Source organism: Drosophila kikkawai, chromosome 2L (assembly GCF_030179895.1).
Source record: "Drosophila kikkawai strain 14028-0561.14 chromosome 2L, DkikHiC1v2, whole genome shotgun sequence".
In the NCBI taxonomy this organism is placed as follows: Eukaryota; Metazoa; Arthropoda; class Insecta; order Diptera; family Drosophilidae; genus Drosophila; species Drosophila kikkawai.
This window is the reverse complement of record NC_091728.1, coordinates 23570055-23590345: the sequence shown is the minus strand read 5'-3', so window position 1 is coordinate 23590345 and position 20291 is coordinate 23570055. Positions and strand designations below refer to the sequence as shown.

At 38.8% G+C, this 20291-nt stretch overlaps 3 protein-coding genes and 1 pseudogene across 3 annotated transcripts; all 4 read right to left on the bottom strand.

Annotated features, from left to right (window-relative positions):
• Positions 1-12408: 12408 nt before the first annotated feature.
• On the bottom strand, positions 12409-13636 carry LOC138928374 (E3 ubiquitin-protein ligase RNF8-like). Its single transcript, XM_070285435.1, has one exon. The coding sequence runs from the start codon at positions 13634-13636 to the stop codon at positions 12527-12529; it is 1110 nt and encodes a 369-aa protein (XP_070141536.1). The 3' UTR covers positions 12409-12526.
• A 1432-nt stretch (positions 13637-15068) lies between these two features.
• On the bottom strand, positions 15069-16205 carry LOC108080939 (cathepsin L1-like; annotated as a pseudogene).
• A 630-nt stretch (positions 16206-16835) lies between these two features.
• LOC121502371 (cathepsin L1-like) lies at positions 16836-18044 on the bottom strand. Its single transcript, XM_041775764.2, has 2 exons — positions 17680-18044; positions 16836-17615 (listed from the first exon to the last, which is right to left on the bottom strand). Exons 1-2 carry the CDS (start codon positions 17991-17993, stop codon positions 16904-16906), a joined length of 1026 nt encoding a protein of 341 aa, XP_041631698.1. The 5' UTR covers positions 17994-18044; the 3' UTR covers positions 16836-16903.
• A 626-nt stretch (positions 18045-18670) lies between these two features.
• On the bottom strand, positions 18671-19892 carry LOC108080902 (cathepsin L1-like). Its single transcript, XM_017175804.3, has 2 exons — positions 19506-19892; positions 18671-19441 (listed from the first exon to the last, which is right to left on the bottom strand). The coding sequence occupies exons 1-2, from the start codon at positions 19817-19819 to the stop codon at positions 18739-18741; spliced, it is 1017 nt and encodes a 338-aa protein (XP_017031293.1). The 5' UTR covers positions 19820-19892; the 3' UTR covers positions 18671-18738.
• Between the last annotated feature and the right edge of the window lie 399 nt (positions 19893-20291).

Here is a 20291-nt window from a genome sequence, read left to right as displayed (position 1 = left end):
GTTCGCAAGTTATAACATCATCCCAAAGTGGTTGGAACACATAATACAGGCCCTGGATTGGAAGTACAACATGGACATTTCTCAATGTTTTCGGAAGGACAACAACTGGTTTAGCACATAATTTTCACATTTATTATTCAGCTTTTGAAAAATATAAATTTATTTATTTATGTCTACTTCGGTTATTCTTTGGATACTGAATTTTAAATGTTATTTTAATTTTGTAATTTATCACAACCTTCCTTACTCTTGAGATTCCGCTTAGTTGTAAATGGAGACAGAAAACTGCTTGTACATTGCATAAATCGTGGAAGAAAGAGAGAGAAAGATAAAGAGAGCGAATGAGTTTGAAATAAGGAACCCACGTACATAAGTGCATATCCTAAGGATCTCTCCGAAAAGCAAGAGAGTCTCAAGAGAATAAAATTAATTCGGACTTAAAGTCAGAGAGCAATAGCGAACTTACGACATGAGCACTTATTTTCATTCCTTTTAAATCAGGTCAACTCATGCGAACTCTGGTTATAAGCAACTCTTTTAATTCGTTAATATTTTGTTGTTAAAACAATTTTGTAAAAGTTGTTTTATAGAAGTTCTGAAATTTATTAAGTTAATTAAAATACATTAAGTTCATTAAATGGCGAAAAGTTTTCAAGTTTTCGAGTAAAAGACCCAGGACTCTAATAAGCCAAAAAATAACTGATGAAGGGCGTAAAATTCCTGAAGGCTTAGCATTCCAATGAATTGATTTTAATTGAATATTTTATAGTGATTTTCTGCTCACAAGCTTTTCAATCAATTAGTGACTTGAAAAAAAGACCCATAAATCCGATCACTTGCCGTTCAATTAAAGCAGTCGATTCGAACATTGCCCATAAATCTTTCAGGCACATTCTGCGGCTCTCACCCCAAAGAATTCTACTCCCCTTATCTTGGAAGTTAACGGAAAGCTTTTACCACTGTATTTAAATGAGTTAATCCAGTTCAGACGGCTCTGCTTCATCTAAATTGTCTCTTTGGCAATTTGCCAGGCAGTTTTGGGAAATTTTGCGCAATTCATTGCGACAACCTTACGCCGTATAGCGTTTTGTGGTTCCTGTATGTTGGTCCTGGGCCCAAGGGCATAATTAAATTCACACTTGGCTAGATTAACAGCACAAGGGGCGGTAAAATAAGTGGTGGCAGAATATTGATTATGCGCTTAATGGAATTATTGAATTTGGGATCACAGATTTTTCTAGGACAAAATAAGCTGATTATTTTGTGGAATGTTGTATAGGAATTACAATTACCTTTCTGTTTTTAATTAAATTTAAGAAATTTAGAGCATACATTGAAATTGATAAGGCTAGATACATATAATTCGTGACTTGATATTACCTTTATTTATTATAGACTCTTTTTTATAAATTTAGTCCAACATATTATAATCTTCTTGGTATTTTCTATTATATTACATATATATGTTTTCATCATGATTTTTCTGAAATTCGTATATACATTTTTTTTATAGTTTTCTTAAAAATTTATTAATTAAATTTGCTTTGCTTAAAATCCTGTTTTTTGAAGGGTACAATCACAAAATATTCACATCGTTGGGCAATAATTTTCAAGCATTTTATATCTTCTTCGTTGCCCACCTTCACATAATGAGATCATTATTTCGCTCTTCTGATTATATAATCAGAAAAAATAATAATACAAAATAATTTGTTATTTATTTTTGGTTAATATAACAATTAATCGTCTCGAAATTTAAGTCAGACATATTTGGAATTGAATTTGTATTTATTGTATTATGTTCCTAGTGCCTAAGCTAGAATATAACTTATTATAAAAAAACACTAGTCAGAAATATGCAATCATTAAATTTATTTTACCTCGCTAAAGATGCTTTTGTTTGATACCCTTGCAAATAGATCAAACATTTCGTTATTGCTCCACTAACAAGCTCGACTCTACGAACTCAATCATCTGGTTAAGTGGCATCCATCGATCATCCATCCATCAGCTACTTGCAAGCAACACAATCTTTGGACAGCCGTGTGATTGCTAATTAAATTTCATCTGTCGAGCACTTGAACTTGTCCCTGTAGCCTTGGCTAATTTATCGGCATTAGGTAACGAATGCTAAGCACATAAATTGCTGTTTAAGGGCCTGTACACAAATGACCGTTGTAGCAAAGGAAAAACTTTTTTTCCAGGCAAAACTTTTGTTTCCAAATCAATTAAAGCAGTAGGACTTGGCCACATTTCCCCCCTCTCTGCTTTCGTTTCCATGAGTGCGCCGGGAAAGCTGGCTGGGTCGGGGAGGAAAATAGGAAACTATTCCAATACAGGTTGCGCTCCGTGTAATTCAATCTGAATTCATTAATCAGAAACAGTTGGCCAGCGGTCTGGCGGCGGATGAATATGGATACTGGAAAATTAGAAAAATGAGACAATTTATGGCTTAGATTGATATTAATTTACTTCCTGGAAGAGGAAATGTATAATTTACAAGGGGGTCCCCCTTTTTCTCTTTACGTTTTTTAATTGCATAATTTCGCAAATTTATTTAGCAAGTGTCAATGTCGCCAACACTTTTCGTGATCTGTGTTAGCCGTCACTCCATAATTCAATTCATCAGACATAATTCGGTCCGTTGTAATCAAATAAAATGCCAGAATTAAGATCCAATTAGTGTGCCATTATGAATATGGATGGGTATCTCTCGCCGGCTACCAGCTCGCATCTCAAGTTGTCCCGTCCCGTCCCGGTCCGCTCCCTTGGTTCCTTTCGCATTTTTTCATTTACTTTGCCCTGACAAAAAAATGCGAATCCCAAAAACGAAAAAAAGTATCAATTTACCAGCGGTGGAGGGCAGAAGGCACGTTGCGTCATGGAGACGCCGCAGTTCTTTGGCGGACTCAAAGACAAGGCGAAATCAACGAAAATCCTGAACCGGAAACAGGAATAATAACTGCACTGTGGGAAAAAGGGGTTCTTTTGAGATCAGGTAATGCATTTTTGTATAATTATAATATTTATTTATTTAATGCTAACTAATAGTTAAAAACTAAAAAGTTAACAAAGGTTAAAGAGCAATGGCTACCGAGGCCTTCCGCTCTATAATTATAATAATTTAGTATATATATATATACCTATATATTAATTTACTCTATAATTCCCAAGTATTCCCAAGATTCTGGAGATCTAAAAATAGATTTCTAAGATCTAATACATATTCAAGGTTGATATAAGACATTATATGACGAGCTATAATTTTGTTGGAAAATAATTTCATGTGAGAAGAGAATTAAAATCTCTTTTGATTATAATTTTTAAATATAGTTTGAATTGAAATGAGATAAAATCTATATTGTACAGTCTCTGATTCATATAATAAATGCTCTTGGTAAATTTGTATTTGTAGTTCGTATATTTTATTTTTGTTTATAATTCCCAAGTCTTTATTTGAGAGACTCAAGAAAAGATATCATAGTTTTGATAATAAAACAAGGGTAAATATAAGAACATATGATGAGATGAAAATTGATTACATAAGATAAAACTTAAAAACAAACCTAAGAAACCTACAAATCCACATCTATAAACTCTATAGTATAAGACATTGTTAAAATTATATTCCCTTCGCTAATTTACGAAATATTGAGCTTTATAAAAAGCCCCTTTTCCCTCAGTGCCTCAATTCAGGGAAGCGTGAGAGCAATAAGAATAATTTCGGGGGAGGAGGTTTACCACTGAGTGGATCTGGAAGAGAACTGAAGAAGGCCCATTGATTGATTTGACTGGCGCAGGGCTATTCCATTGTCCCGAACTGGCGTGGATTGCGATTTGGCGGCTTTTCCGTTCGGTTTATTCGATTTGCTTTGCGTTCCGCTGTTGGCCAAGTTGGCAAATGTTTAAAAGTCACTTTGGCAAGACAAATGAGCCGATGGTCGACGGGCGGAGGAGGCGGCGGCTGGTACTTTTGGCCTAATGGCGCCAGCTTTGGTGGCTGTTGTAATTAGTTGATTACACAACTGAAGCGAGCTCCTTCACTCGGCTGTTTTTGCTGTTTGCATTGCAAATGAAGTTGCCACCGTTGCCCTGTCGCCTGGGTGGCGCTCTCTGTGTGGATCCCCGGGATCGGGTGAGTTGGGTTTTGGGGAGCTTGGCGCAGAAGCTGATGCTGAGACAGCTGCATGACATTGCTATTTGCAAGCTGAGCGACTGAGTGAGTGGGTTCTTTCCCATTCCCATTTCTGTTCATTTACATCACCATTCCGAATCCCACTTCCATTCCCTTTGGCCATAATGATGTCGAGTGGCGTGGTTGAGAGTCCACACAAGCGCAAGGAATAAGGCAAACAACAGCCGCACGGAGTTCAGCAAGTACTTGCACTCGTACTCGAACTTGTGGTTCTTGCATTACAGCTTCCCTCATAACCGGAGGACTTTGTCCAGGTCGAATTTAATGTAATTTGGAGGGAATTAGGGGGTTTATTCCTTGATACTGATAGTTGCAGCAAGAAGTCTAGGGTTTTGTTTTCTAATCATCTAATCGAAGAATATTATAAACAACTAATATTAATTTTTACTGTATATATATATTTATTTAATTTTGTGGAAGCATTGATTTTAAAAGATATCCTTTAACAAATATCATTGTTGATTTCAAAAGTATAATTATCTCTCTAAACCCTTTTTTTATACTTATCCAAATATAAACTTTATTGATTTTCCCTTTACCTATTTTTTTCATATAGTTTTTATTTTAAGCTTCGAAAATGGTTTACTTACAAAAAACTTTAATTGGAGGCAAGCTTAAGCTATCTAAATCTATGTTTCTGGTGTTTAAAGGCATCTTTATTAGTTAGCGTTAATAAATTATTGATGAGGGCCTTTCGATTTTATATTGCACTTGTTTTAGGGAGCTTAATATAAAACTGTAATAAAATTTAATAAACAAAATTAAATATTTACAAAAAATGTATAATTTTGTATGCACAGTTTTATATTTGTGTATTTTTCTATTTCCCCTAATATTTTTTTCTTTTGATTTATTTTTATTAGTTTTCAGTATGAGCCTTTAAAAAAAATTAAATTTTTTAAATTAAATTAAATTAATTAATTAAAAAAATTTTTATTTAAATATGATGTCACCCTGAAAAACGTTACATGTTTTTTATACCCTTCCTTTTGTTTTATTTCTCCTTCTTTAAATATTATTTTTTAATTATTGTTTTTTTTTTTAAATTAAGAAAGACTAAGACTTATTTGTGTAACTCTAACCCCTCTGAAACCTTTTTTTTTTTAGTTAAAAAAAGTGGGACTACAATTTTTTGTATAAGAACTTCTTCCTTTAACATTTTGTATTGTAATGTCTTGTTTTTTTCTTTGACAGCTGTTGGGTTCCAGTTGAGGAAGTTGGACTGTATTTACGCAGGAGCAGGCGGCGTGCGGCGGCTCATCAACCTGGGCCTCACCAAATTTCCTTCTTGGGCTTCTTGGGCCGTGGCTATAGCTCTGGCTCTAGCCTGGCTCTGCTTATTGAATTATCAGCATGCCGCAGCAGCTCGAAGGGGTGTTTTTGCGAGGGGTGAGACGGAGATGTCGACTATGTGAACCACTCAGGCGAGGCGAGTGATGCCTGGCATTATGTACAATATATAGAAAAAGCGGTAACCGCAGTGACGAAGGCTGCGACCAAGGCAGTAACGAAAGCAGCGCGCAGCCAGTGAGCCGTGCGGTTTACATAGGCGATAAGCACGCTCGCAAACACACACACACACACACACACTCGCCCGCCCACTTGACGTGAAAGAACAACAAAAAGCGATTGCGAAGGAGCAGCGAGAAGGGTGATTTTGGCCACTGGAGCGGCAGAAGCAGCGTTCAGCAGCGGCAGCCGTACTGCCAAATGAACCTAATTTGATAGCGCACACAGCCCTAAGTACATAGCAGACACACACTTATACATAGCCTGCATTTGGTGGAAACAACAACAAGGGAATGAAATTTTCGTTGGGCTGGCAACGCTCATTAAATACTCTTTCAGCTGCGCTGCTTTCGTTACGTTACGTGCGTACATTGGACGGGAATTTAAATTGGTAATGCGACCGTTTGCCGAACTCTGGCCACTGAGCCAGTCGTTGTTGTTGTTTTTTGTCGAGGACGGTAACGTTAACGTCCTCGACACTATCGCACACTTGAGTACATAGTACAGAAGCACACATTCAATTCTTAGGTACATGCTCGCAAGCAACAACATACGTACAGAATGATGTACATACATTGTACATACTCGCATGTGGTTGTGTATGCACAGCGAACTGCAAGATACAAGATACCAAGTTCAAGGGCGTAGTTACCAAAGGGGGTTTCGAGGCTATGAGTTGGGCTTCGAAATTTGTACAACTTGTTTGTTAAAAATACGAATGTATATACTTCATATCACTTCGATGGGAGCTTAATCTGCTATTTTCCTAATTTTTTATGTAGTTTTTTAAGTGGTGCTCTTAAAATGTCATGCCATTTTTTGTAGGTGGTAAGGGAGAAATTCAGCAGGTAAGGATTCACACTGTTTGCCATCTGATACAAAAATAGGGATATGATACTCCCAATACAATTATAAGTTTTATCATGTTTCGTTAAGCCCTCTTCAAGTAATCCCCTTTGCTGCGCCGCCAGTGTCGTCGGCACTCAATGTCCCATGCCCATGCTTCATGCTGAAATATGTATTTTCGAGGCGCACAAGCTGCGCACATAGTGCCCATGGTACCCCCTCCACCGCACCACCGCCTCTGCCTCTGCGCCTCTGCTTTTGCTTGTGCCTGCGCCTCTGTATCTGCTGCTGGCGTCGCTGCTTCTGCTGGCGTCGGGGCTGCCTCGACCGCTATTTTTATGTACCAGCACACAAATACACACATAGATACATACATGCACACAAAATTGTTGCCGTGGCAAAGGCAAAAGCAGCAACAACAACAACAGCAGCGAGCCGAGTTTCTGTTCCTGCCACATCCACGATGGAAAAAAAACGAACAGGGTTGCATGCAACATGGAATGGACATGGACATGGTTCGGTTTTCCTTTTCCTTTCTCCTTTCCCTTCCTCGCCGTCTCCTTCTCCCCACGCTGCTTCGTCCGCTTTGCTGCGGCATTTCTATTGAGGAAACACACACACACATATTCCGTTTTTATTCGGCCTCTTTCTCTTCCTCTACTTCGCTCTTTCTCTTCTTCCACTCCCTCTCCTTCTCCCTTTTCCGCTGCATTTCCGCTGCAACGGCGCTGCAGTGCCGCTCACTGTTTGTTGTTGTTGCTGATTCACACATTCCTAATTGAATTATCACGCAGCAGATGAGGAAATATGTACTGTATCACTTCCCCGCCCCCCTCGCCAGAGAGCGTATTTTTAGACGCCAAAAAATCTAATTAGAATTGGAAGAATAGCCGTTAAAATCTTCGCTTGACGGCTACACTGCTCGAAATAAGATCTTTCACGAAGCTACACTGCAACGAATTTAGGCCAATTTATAAAATCTTCACTTAAAAACGTGACAAATATAAAAAAGTACCTTTTTAAATTTACAAGCTTAGCAGGATTTTGATATATTTTTAATAAAATAAATAAGCTATAAAGATTTTTTCATTTTTATATTTTCAAATTATATTAAAAATACTATTACTAAAGACTCAAAAAATAAAACAAATAAATATAAATAACTTTAATAAATGAAAAAAGTTAATAATTCGCAGAAATATATTAATTAAATAAAGTATTTTTAAACAACTAAACTAAACTAAACTAAAATTTAAATTAATCCCAATTATTTCTTTTAGTTAAGCACTAAATCTACAAGAATTATTCGCTGTGTACAGCTTCATTTCGCTCTGCCTCCGTCGGCGTAGGCGTATCACTTGAGCGTTTTTCAGGGTTTTAAATTCGAGAAAGGTTTTCGGTTTTCGGCTTGGGTTTCGGTTTCTGTTTCGGTGTCGATTTATATACCGAAACGCCCATCGCACAAAAGCCTCTCATTTCCATTTTATGTACATATTTTTCAGTTTGTTCGCCTTGCCTTTGCTCGGTCCTTGTTCGCACCGAGCCAAGCCAAACAGGATGAGGACCCCGCATCCCGCAGCCCGCAGTCCGAAGTCCTCAGCCCGAATATCCCTGCCAGATTCCAGCTGAAGTCCTGGCAGAGCAACCAACCCTCCCTTTTCATCGAATCGTAACGGGGGCTTTCCAACTAATTGTATCGCAGTACATAGCAGTTTCTCCTCTTTATATATATAAAACGTTTTCATTTATACGAAAAAAAACCTATACCGAAAACCATATGAAAACCCATGACATTAGTATATATATAAGTATTTTTATATATACCCACTCCACGAGCGGCTTCATTCGCCTGTTCCTGCGGAAGATACCAGATACAGATCCGAGATACAGATACGCACAGAGCCACAGCTACAGCTACAGATGCGGATGCGGCGATACAGTGACAGGCCAGCGGCGAAATTTTGTCATTCCCCGTCCGTAGAAACCGATATTCCTGAGCTGTGCGCTATGCCTGTGCCCCGCTGTTATTGCCTGCTCCCGGCTCTGGAATTCCGAGCATTTTCCCAGCTATTCCGAGGGTTGACTTGACTTGGTCCAAGGCAAGACCAGGCAAGGAAAGGAAGCTTGGCTCAGCTTCAATGGGCTGTGATGCGGTCTCCGATAGCATCACTCTCTGTGTTGCCTTTTAATATCACATCTCTGCAAATGGATTATGTGTGTCTGAGTGTGTGCTCGTTCTCCCTCTTTTTTTTGCAATAACAAAATTAAATTACAAGAATTTATATTGGCTGCAGGGGGGCCATCGGGGTATCGGTATCGGTATCGGATGGGGTGAGTTCCGTACTCCACATAAGGGCTTTAAAATTATGCCTCTATGCCGTGCCTGACTGTGACACGGGCGGGTTGAAAATATAAAGCCGGTGCGTAATATTTCGGGGGTGTTGTGTCGGAAGCTCAAATTAAAAACGAGTTAAAAAAGCAGCAGGGGTAACTGAATGGGCAGGTAGCGTTTTTGGGAATGTAATTTGGTTTATTTGGTTCATAATTATGCAGCTTTAAAGCCATCCTTAACGTGCAATTCAGTGTAAATGAGGGTTCTTAAGGAGGGAAAATGAAGTTGATATTTTTTGAAAATGTTCCTTCAGGCAGAATCAGCTTTTTCCATGATATTTCAGTTAGGAAAAAGTAAGCTGACGTTAGATTCGTGATAAAGCCCAGTGATTTATTACGTTATTAAAATAAATGCTAAATAAATATAAAATTGTTTAAGGTTTGAAAAGAAAACTTGACGGGTGGGCTCCCCCGGCTTGCTGTTTTTATATCGGCCCCAACATAGAGCATTATTTTTTCTCCTGCATATTTCACACATTTTCAGGTCCAGTCTTATAACATTTTTATAATTTGTATATTAAAAGCGGTCTTAACTTCCAATATATCTTATCATTGCAAAAATGTAAATATGTATTGACAATTTTCTTTTTCTTTGATGTTAATATTTTTAAACTATTTTCTTTAATTAATTGTACTTATAAATTTAAAAATATGAAGAAAATTTACAAAAATTGATAATTTTTCTAAAATTAAAAAAAAAAAATAAATAAAATAAAAAATTATTTTCCCTTATGCCTTTTTTAAATATTTTAAAAGTTAATTCAAAAGTTTTTTTCAGACTTAAAAAAAAAACATATTCATATTCAAAATAATATTTTCATTATTAAAAAATTATAATATAAAAATATAGTAAAAATTAGTTTTTCGTTTTGTAGAGAAGTTTACTTATAAGAACATATTACGACTCAAGTAATTTGCATTATAGCTAAGGTAACTTTCGAAATACCTACAGTTTTAACAGCATTAATTAAGCTTTTCCTTGAGCCCTGAAAATATTTCGGTTTTTCGTTAGAGCCAGTTTAATGGATTTTGTCAGAGAAGCGACGGCATTTTCTGGCTCAAAACACGCATAAGCCTTCCCAAACCGGTTCCTTGGGCTCAGACTGTTGACAATATGGTTTTTATGATGAATATGATGGAAAAACATATTTTTAAGGCCACTACAGTTTTAAAGTAAGTCATAATCCTTTAGAGATGTCCTCTGTATTATAAAAGTTTTATGTATCCTTGCGAAATCTCAACTGCAACCATAAACGCCGAACGTCTCTCGTCTTGGCCGCAACCAGTATTGGCCACGTCTACTTGCCAGAGATGACTTACCAATGGCTTTGTGGCCGGGGAGCGGCCTCAATGTTCACCAGCCAATCAGAGAACAGCGCTGCCGACGAGCAACTGGTACGACCAATGGCAACGGGCAGCGAGTGTTAGCGCGCGTGAGGGGGAGAGCACATATCTGATCGTTGAGGTTTGAAACGGAGAATATTGTTAATAATCAGGCCTGCTCCGGTAATCGTAAAATTTTTTCGATTTCGTTTTGGGCGAAAACGAACCGTTTTCGTTTTTAGCTGCTCCGGTTTTGGGCAAATTTCTGCTATCGGAATGTTTCGTTTTCTCATCGTTTCTAACTGCTCAAGCAGCTAACTTATGTTGTTGGTAATAAGCAAACAACGTAAAGTTTTGCCTTTTATATGTACAATTGCCCTCTATTTAAGCCAGAAAAAGGCCAAAAATGGTCGAGTTAGGCAAATCTAGGCACCTAAGATGCTGCCACACTTTTCACAGTTTTAATTCCGGTGGTCTCAAATAATTATTTGGTTAATATTGACTATTTAAGTGGCGGTCCTTTCAAGTTATTAATGTATTCATTTATATTTTATAAGTATTTTTAACTGGATGTTTCGTTCCACCAACAATATGGCAACTTTGGCGATAACTTTTTGCGGTGAACTTATCAACCTATCGCCAAAACGAGAAAACTGGTTGAACACGGCAAAAATTTTGTTGTCAAATCTGAGGAGGGGTCAGAAATACATTTTTTATAAAATAACTACCTGCCAGAATGATCCTGTGGTGGTGTGGAATAAACATCAATAGACCACCGAGTAAAATATTTTTTTCCTTATGTAAATAAGATCTGATTTCATATAAAAAAAACCATTTACTTTTCATTCCGGCCAGTAAATGGTGCCCGTTTTTCAAATCGAAAAAATCTTTCGTTTTCGATTACCGGAGCACCAATTTCTCGTTTTCAAAAACGAAAAAATCTTGCCGTTTTCGATTACCGGAGCAGGCCTGAATAATTAAGATATATTTAATAACAAAAATAAAGTTGATTATAACAAAAATGTAGAGCACTCAAATCGCAAATAACTCAACAAACAATAATAGAATATGGGCATTTCCATAATGTCGCACGCGACATTCGTACGCATTCAAATCAAAAAAAAAGTATGATACATTTAATTTTTTTTATTTTTATAAATGTTAACTTATAGCTCTTGCCTAGGACTATAATTGGTGCAAATGTTGATTTTGAGAGTTTGCTCAATTTTAAGAAAATTAAAAAAAACTGAAGGATTCGCACGCGACAAAAACAGAAGTCACTTTCGCGGCGAGCTGTTTAAACACTGATTTCAACGAAACGGCAGGGACTATTTTAATAAAACAAATTTTAAAATATGATGCAATAATGTCACTTTCATATGCTTTAATTTACAAGCAAAAATATAGCGTAGTTTATTTTTTATTTAATTTTAATCATATTCGCACGCGACATGTCGCACGCGACATATTTTTTCATCATACTTTGCATGTAATTTTTACTATTATAAGTAAATTGGAAGAGCATATATCTATTTTATTTCGACTTTTTGCATTCTTCTAGTGATGTTAGTAAACAACAGTCAAAGCATAATGCCTCGGTTTGGATGTAATTAACAAAAGAAAACAGGTCCATTTTTATGATGTTTTTCATCAAAATAATGAAAAATCATGTTTGCGCGAATATGCATTCGAATATATCGAAATTTGTTTTAGAATATGATAAAGCCCTTTAAATTTAATCAATTGGCCTTTTCCTAATGTTACTATGTTGGAAAAAAAAAATTTTAGAGAAGTTTTAGTGTTTTGGCCGCGGTTGACCTTTCTGTGGAAATGCCCATATACAAAAGCCAACGCGCTTCTATAGTCTTCTATATACTCTCACTGCTATATATGTCGGAACGGGCCGGATCGGACGACTATATCATATAGCTGCCATACAAATGTTCGATAAATTTTTAGAAAAAAATTATAACTTGGCTGTTTTTCAACATTTTTACACCATTTTTGAGATATGGCCAATTTACATTATTTCAGATTTTCGGTTTTAATTTTATGAAAATCGGGCGACTATATCTTATAGCTGCCATAGGAACGATCGGGAAATTTAAAAAAAAATTATAACTTCGTTGTTTATTTTAATATAACTCAAACATTTAAAAAATTTTCAAAATTGTCAAAACTGATTCAAATTTAAATGGTTTAATAGTTCCTTGTTGACCTGGATAACGTTGATGTACTGTAAAGCCGGCTGTGCAGCTGGAGCTAGTGATGCCCGTGGGAGGGGAAATCCTGTTGACCTCCATAGCGTGGTACTTGGTAAGCCTGTTGAGGAACAGGCTGGACTGGAAGAGCCGGCTGTACAGGACGTTGAGCCATCTGTACTGCCGGAGCTGGCTGAACTGGACGTGGAACCGGCTGGACTGGAGGAGCCCACTGGACTGGAGGAGCCGGCTGTACAGGACGTTGAGCCGGCTGTACAGGACGCGGAGCCGACTCTAAAGGATGTGAAACCGGCTGTCCTACCAAAGCCTGTTGTGCCGATGGAGCATCCTGTACTGCTTGAGACGTTTGCTCCTGTTGGCGTCGAACTGACAAAATTTTACAGCCATAGAGGTCTCGCGTATCCCCGGACCGAACCTCTTCCATGCAGTATGGGCACTGTGTGTAACGCGTCAAGTGCTCCTGGATGCAATTTTTCCCAAAGATATGGCCACAACGTAGCGAGACAAGGCGATGGTCTCCCTCGGCGTCCCACGGCGAGAGACATATGGCGCAGGTATTCTCTTCGACGATATTTTCAAGCTGTCTCTTTAAATCGTGCATCTCGTCCTGAAAACCTTGACTCTGACGGGATATCTCCTCGATCTGCAGAGACATCTCCTGGATCCGAGCAGTATTTTGTTGCATGACGCAGTCTAGGATGGATTGCTGCGACTGTTCGTACTCAAATAACTGCTGGCGCAGTGCCTCGCCCTTGGACATCTCCTGCTGCACCTGCTCCAGCAAGGAATCCCTCTCCATGGTCAGCTTTTGATTGTTGACCACAAGCTCAAAAGTCTGGCAGGGCTCGAGCAATTTCTGGTGCAGTGCGTCGCTTTTAGACATCTCCTGCTGCACCTGCTCCAGCAATGAATCCCTCTCGGCGGTCAACTCCTGATTCTCCTTGCGGACCACGTCCAGATCCCGTTTAAAGTTCTCTTCTAGCACGCCCTTGCTCACGGCTAAGAGTTCATTCTTCTTGCGTTCCTCTATGACTTCCTGAATTAAATCCGATCGTCGCATTTGGTGGATGCTAGGTTTAGGTGTTGCAGCAGGCGGATGTCCCGCAGGTTCCGCCTCCAACTTAATCCGTTTAGGATTCCTTTCCGCCATTTGAAATAAATTTTAAGTTCTTTTCTTTCGTGACAAGAATTGGAAAGGTGAATTGGTAAGTAGATTTCGACAAAGCGATAACAATTAAAAAACAAGAAAGGAAGCTAACTTCGGCACGCCGAAGTTTGTATACCCTTGCAGATTGGTTTCGATGTTTATATTATAGATTTAAATGCTGAAAACACTCACAAAACAGAGTTTCATTACATTTTACCTATACTTATTATGTTTACAGTTTGACAGTTACAGTTTTACATTCCCAGCTTTATATATTTTATACATTTACCGATCGCTACTATGGCAGCTATATGATATAGCTGTCCGATTTTTATGAAATTTATACCAAAATTTTAGAATAATAAAAAAAGCTTAAATCTCAGAGTAAATAGAAATTCGTTGAAAAACAACGAAGCTATAATTTTATTCCTATTAATTTCCGGATCGTTCCTATGGCAGCTATATCATATAGTCGTTCGATTTCCATAAAATTTTTACCAAAATTCAGAAATAATATAAAATGGACATATCTAAAAAATGGTGCAAAAATGTTGAAAAACAGCAAAGTTATAATTTTTTTCTAAAAATTTATCAAACATTTGTATGGCAAATGTGATATAGTCGTCCGATCCGGCCCGTTCCGACATATACATATAGCAGTGAGAGTATATATAAGACTATATGCAAAGTTTCATTCAGATAGCTTTAAAACTGAGGGACTAGTTTGCGTAGAAACGGACAGACGGACAGACGGACATGGCTAGATCGACTCGGCTGTTGATTCTGATCAAGAATATATGTATATACTTTATAGGGTCGGAAATGTCTCCTTCACTCGGCGAATCGGGTTTTTTTTACGAACGGCAAATGTGACGCCAAAAACGTCATCCGCGAACGGTTAAAAAACCGATTCACTTTCGTTTTAATTTTTTTTTATTATTTTTTTTTGCTGCCGACGTAGGCAGCGTAGCTCAGCGCAGCGTTAAAAGCTCGTTGGTTGCTTCGGTTTCTACACGCTGTGTACAAATACTCAGCTGAAAGCTCAGCGAAAGCTGCGAAAAACAAAGCATAATGCTGGGAGTACGGATTTTATGGATTTCTGAATTTCTGGAGATCATTCTGTTTTTAAAAATTTGATTGGTGTAAAATTAAGTCAAACCTTAATTAAACACAAACTAGTTCAATTTTTTTTTAAATATTACATGACCTTTACGTTTAAATTAAAACTTCTTGAAAACATATTGTTGGTTAAATAAAATCCCAGGTTTTCGGATACGACCTTATAATTTCCGATTTTTTGAAAACGAAAAACTCGTAAATTAACTAATAAAATAACTATGAACAATTCAAATTTATTTGATGTATAATTGATCAAATAATTCTTTAAAGGTATGCATAGGTAATGAAATAAAAGTTGGTATGAAATATGTATAACCTAAACCGTTGGATAGCTGGCCAGCGATGAGATGCCGCAATGGTTGCTCCCATTACGCAGCATCTTGATGTATCCTTTGTCGCCCCAACTATCTCCCCATGAGTTCTTCACCAGCCAAAAGTCCTTGCCGCCCTCAGTGCCGTATCCAACGGCAAGGACAGCGTGATTAATTATCCTAGAATCGCATTTCGCCTCGATGTAGACCCCTGAGGAGTAGTGTTGGAAGGATCCGGAAACGACATGTATGCCCACCGAAATGGGTCCGATGGTGGCCATGGCCTCAGCCAGTTTTTTTCGTCGCCTATTGGTAGTGACACAAATCCGTTGATAGTAGCTCCAATCGTGGCCCTGTTGAATTTACACTTGTCATTGACGGCCTTGTAGGGATACGACTCCTCGGTGTCGATGCCGCCATTGTCCTTGATGTACTTGAAGGCCCAGGTCATAAAGCCACCGCTGCAACCTTGATTTCCATAGGACCCCGAGCAGTCTACAAGATTCTGCTCCGAGAGAGAGACCAGGTTTCCGGTCTTGCGGAAATGCTGACCCTCTAGAGACCCTGTGGTGGAGAAGGCCCAACAGCTGCCGCAACTCTTTTGATTCTTGACTCCGGTCACTGCTCCCTCGGAACGCCAATCCACTGATTCGGGCAGGGTCACGTAATCTGGAGATATAAAGGTCTTTCCATTCAAGCTCTGATCAAAAATCCTGGAATCAAGAAATTCAGAATATTTAAAGTAAGTTTAACACTATTAATGCATAGTATATTTACCTCATCTCTTCGAGCTCGCTATTGTTGAGGCCGGTCATCAGATCGCTGAACTCCTGGCTCGTCAAGTCGGAATACTCGTTGACAGCCATCTTGAAGCTCACCTCTCCATTAGCGAATCGCCGATTGTGCTCGGCAATCTTGATCCTGTTCTCTTTGAAGATCTTGTGGCGCAGTTGCTCTTCAGCTGCATCCTTATAGTTCTTACGGTGCTCCATGGCGAAGGTTAGCCATTCTTTATCGATAACTTGGTCAAATAATGCGGCATTGGCCAGCGCCGTCATGGCCAATAGGATAAATATTATGGTTTTACTCATTTTGTACAAGGAAGAAATTGATTATTCACACTTTACTAAAGGACTAACTCTCGAAGACGTCTCGATACTTAATAAAAACAATTTAATATTTAAGCCTTTTATATGCGCAATGGATAAGTTCAAATTGCTTAAATGAATGCTTATCTCTACTTATCAGTACGATTTTTATATTCGCATATACAATTTTTGTAATCCCGATTGCTTCATACCTCGGAAATACTTCATAAATAAAGAAAGTCTTCTGACCGTGCTTTTTTCCGGACGAATTAGTCATTTCGGCGTCAAAAATTGTACAATTCTTATGGCTATCTTTTTACCAATCTTATTTGTAACTCTGAATTTATTTAATAATTTCTGACAGGATTGAACTTTTATCTTGAGTTCAATGTAAGGCTTTGCCAAGATCAGTTAAAGAACCTTCTTCTGGGAATACACCCACCTTATAATGTGAGATATGAGTTATAATAGTATAAATCTATCTGTCTTATCTATCCAGAAAGTGCGGTAGACATGACATATACATGTAGGGTAAAATTACCCTTAAAAAAACATACTAAAGTAATTATTGTTTTTGCTAAGTTTAGCCTTCGCTTACAAGCAGCCGAGGACTACTTTCGTTCATTTCCGTTTAAAACCGACAAGGATAATTTTTGCGCCCAATTTAAAATTAATGAAAATACATTCTAATTATATGTAGTGTTTATATTGTTAGCGTGTTAGCTATGCTTAAATGTATATGTACTAATCTTCTAAACCGTTGGATAGCAGGCCATCGAGGAGATGCCACACTGGTTGTTCCCATTGCGCAGCATCTTGATGTATCCCTTGTCGCCCCAGCTGCCTCCCCAGGAGTTCTTCACCAGCCAAAAGTCCCTGCCGCCCTCAGTGCCGTAGCCAACAGCCAGGACAGCGTGATTAATCTTTTTGGGATTGCATTTTGGCTCGATGTAAACGCCCGAGGAGTAGTGTTGGAAGGATCCGGGAACGACATGTATGGCCACGGAAATGGGTCCGATGGTGGCCACGGCCTCAGCCAATTTCTTTTCGTCACCTGCTGGCAGTGCCACAAATCCGTTGATTGTAGCTCCAATCGTGGCCCTGTTGAATTTACACTTGTCATTGACGGCCTTGTAGGGATACGATTCCTCGGTGTCGATGCCGCCATTGTCCTTGATGTACTTGAAGGCCCGGGTCATAGTACCACCGCTGCAACCATGATTTCCATAGGACCCCCCCGAGCAGTCTACAAGATTCTGCTCCGAGAGAGAGACCAGGTTTCCGGTCTTGCGGAAATGCTGACCCTCTAGAGATCCTGTGGTGGAGAAGGCCCAACAGCTGCCGCAACTCTTTTGATTCTTGACTCCGGTCACTGCTCCCTCGGAACGCCAATCCACTGATTCGGGCAGGGTCACGTAATCTGGAGATATAAAGGTCTTTCCATTCAAGCTCTGATCAAAAATCCTGGAATCAAGAAATTCAGAATATTTAAAGTAAGTTTAACACTATTAATGCATAGTATATTTACCTCATCTCTTCGAGCTCGCTATTGTTGAGGCCGGTCATCAGATCGCTGAACTCCTGGCTCGTCAAGTCGGAATACTCGTTGACAGCCATCTTGAAGCTCACCTCTCCATTAGCGAATCGCCGATTGTGCTCGGCAATCTTGATCCTGTTCTCTTTGAAGATCTTGTGGCGCAGTTGCTCTTCAGCTGCATCCTTATAGTTCTTACGGTGCTCCATGGCGAAGGTTAGCCATTCTTTATCGATAACTTGGTCAAATAATGCGGCATTGGCCAGCGCCGTCATGGCCAATAGGATAAATATTATGGTTTTACTCATTTTGTACAAGGAAGAAATTGATTATTCACACTTTACTAAAGGACTAACTCTCGAAGACGTCTCGATACTTAATAAAAACAATTTAATATTTAAGCCTTTTATATGCGCAATGGATAAGTTCAAATTGCTTAAATGAATGCTTATCTCTACTTATCAGTACGATTTTTATATTCGCATATACAATTTTTGTAATCCCGATTGCTTCATACCTCGGAAATACTTCATAAATAAAGAAAGTCTTCTGACCGTGCTTTTTTCCGGACGAATTAGTCATTTCGGCGTCAAAAATTGTACAATTCTTATGGCTATCTTTTTACCAATCTTATTTGTAACTCTGAATTTATTTAATAATTTCTGACAGGATTGAACTTTTATCTTGACTTCAATGTAAGGCTTTGCCAAGATCAGTTAAAGAACCTTCTTCTGGGAATACACCCACCTTATAATGTGAGATATGAGTTATAAAAGTATAAATCTATCTGTCTAATCTATCCAGAAGGTGCGGTAGACATGACATATACATGTATATTTTACCCTTGAAAAAACATACTAAAGTAATTATTGTTTTTGCTAAGTTTAGCCTTCGCTTGCAAGCAGCCGAGGACTACTTTCGTTCATTTCCATTTAAAACCACCAAGGATTATTTTTGCGCCCAATTTAAAATTAATGAAAATACATTCTAATTATATGTAGTGTTTATATTGTTAGCGTGTTAGCTATGCTTAAATGTATATGTACTAATCTTCTAAACCGTTGGATAGCAGGCCATCGAGGAGATGCCACACTGGTTGTTCCCATTGCGCAGCATCTTGATGTATCCCTTGTCGCCCCAGCTGCCTCCCCAGGAGTTCTTCACCAGCCAAAAGTCCCTGCCGCCCTCAGTGCCGTAGCCAACAGCCAGGACAGCGTGATTAATCTTTTTGGGATTGCATTTTGGCTCGATGTAAACGCCCGAGGAGTAGTGTTGGAAGGATCCGGGAACGACATGTATGGCCACGGAAATGGGTCCGATGGTGGCCACGGCCTCAGCCAATTTCTTTTCGTCACCTGCTGGCAGTGCCACAAATCCGTTGATTGTAGCTCCAATCGTGGCCCTGTTGAATTTACACTTGTCATTGACGGCCTTGTAGGGATACGATTCCTCGGTGTCGATGCCGCCATTGTCCTTGATGTACTTGAAGGCCCGGGTCATAGTACCACCGCTGCAACCATGATTTCCATAGGACCCCCCCGAGCAGTCTACAAGATTCTGCTCCGAGAGAGAGACCAGGTTTCCGGTCTTGCGGAAATGCTGACCCTCTAGAGATCCTGTGGTGGAGAAGGCCCAACAGCTGCCGCAACTCTTTTGATTCTTGACTCCGGTCACTGCTCCCTCGGAACGCCAATCCACTGAATCGGGCAGGGTGACATGCTCCGGCGAAATGAAGGTCAGTCCCTCATCAAATGTGCTAGAATTAGGAAATTCAGAATATAAGAAGTAAGTTTAACACTCATATTTCACAGGTTTCTCACCTCATCTCCTCGTACTCGCTGAAGCTGAGGCCGGTCATCAGATCGCTGAACTCCTGACTCATCAAGTCGGAATACTCGTTGATCGCCATCTTGAAGCTCACCTCTCCATTAGCGAATCGCCGATTGTGCTCGGCAATCTTGATCCTATTCTCGTTGAAGATCATGTAACGAAGTTGCTCTACGTCTTTATCCTGATAGTTCTTCCGATGTTCCTTGGTAAAGGCTTGCCATTCTTTATCGAGAAGTTGGTCAAGGAAAGCAGAATGGGCCAATGCTGACATGACCAACAGGGTAAATATTAAAGAGTAACTCATTTTGTATACTTATAAGAAAGTTGCAGGATATACGTAAAAAAATAACTTTTGATTGATTGATTAACTGCCGCTGAAGTCTTAGAGTTGAATAAAAACCGATTGCACATTTTACCTTTTTATATGCAATCTTTCGTCCGGTTATATCTTTTTGCAGTTGCCGGCCAATCTTATCGGCCGGAAATCAACTTGATCAATACGTTCGACAGAGAGGTACTTAATAAGTACAGTGTCTAGAAGCAAATTTCGTTCAGCAATTAGTAACATTTTCTTATCTTAAAATTTTAAGCTCAGCATTTCTTGAATAAAAGCTATTCTCCTAAAAATTTATTATAAAATGAAAAATCCATTAAAACAACAAATAAATAAGGCAAATCTGACATCGAAGCTCATCTCGTGCTGTTAGCAAACAAAAACTACTATTATTTTTTAATTTACACACCAATAAATTTTAGTGTTTAAAAGAAATCTCATT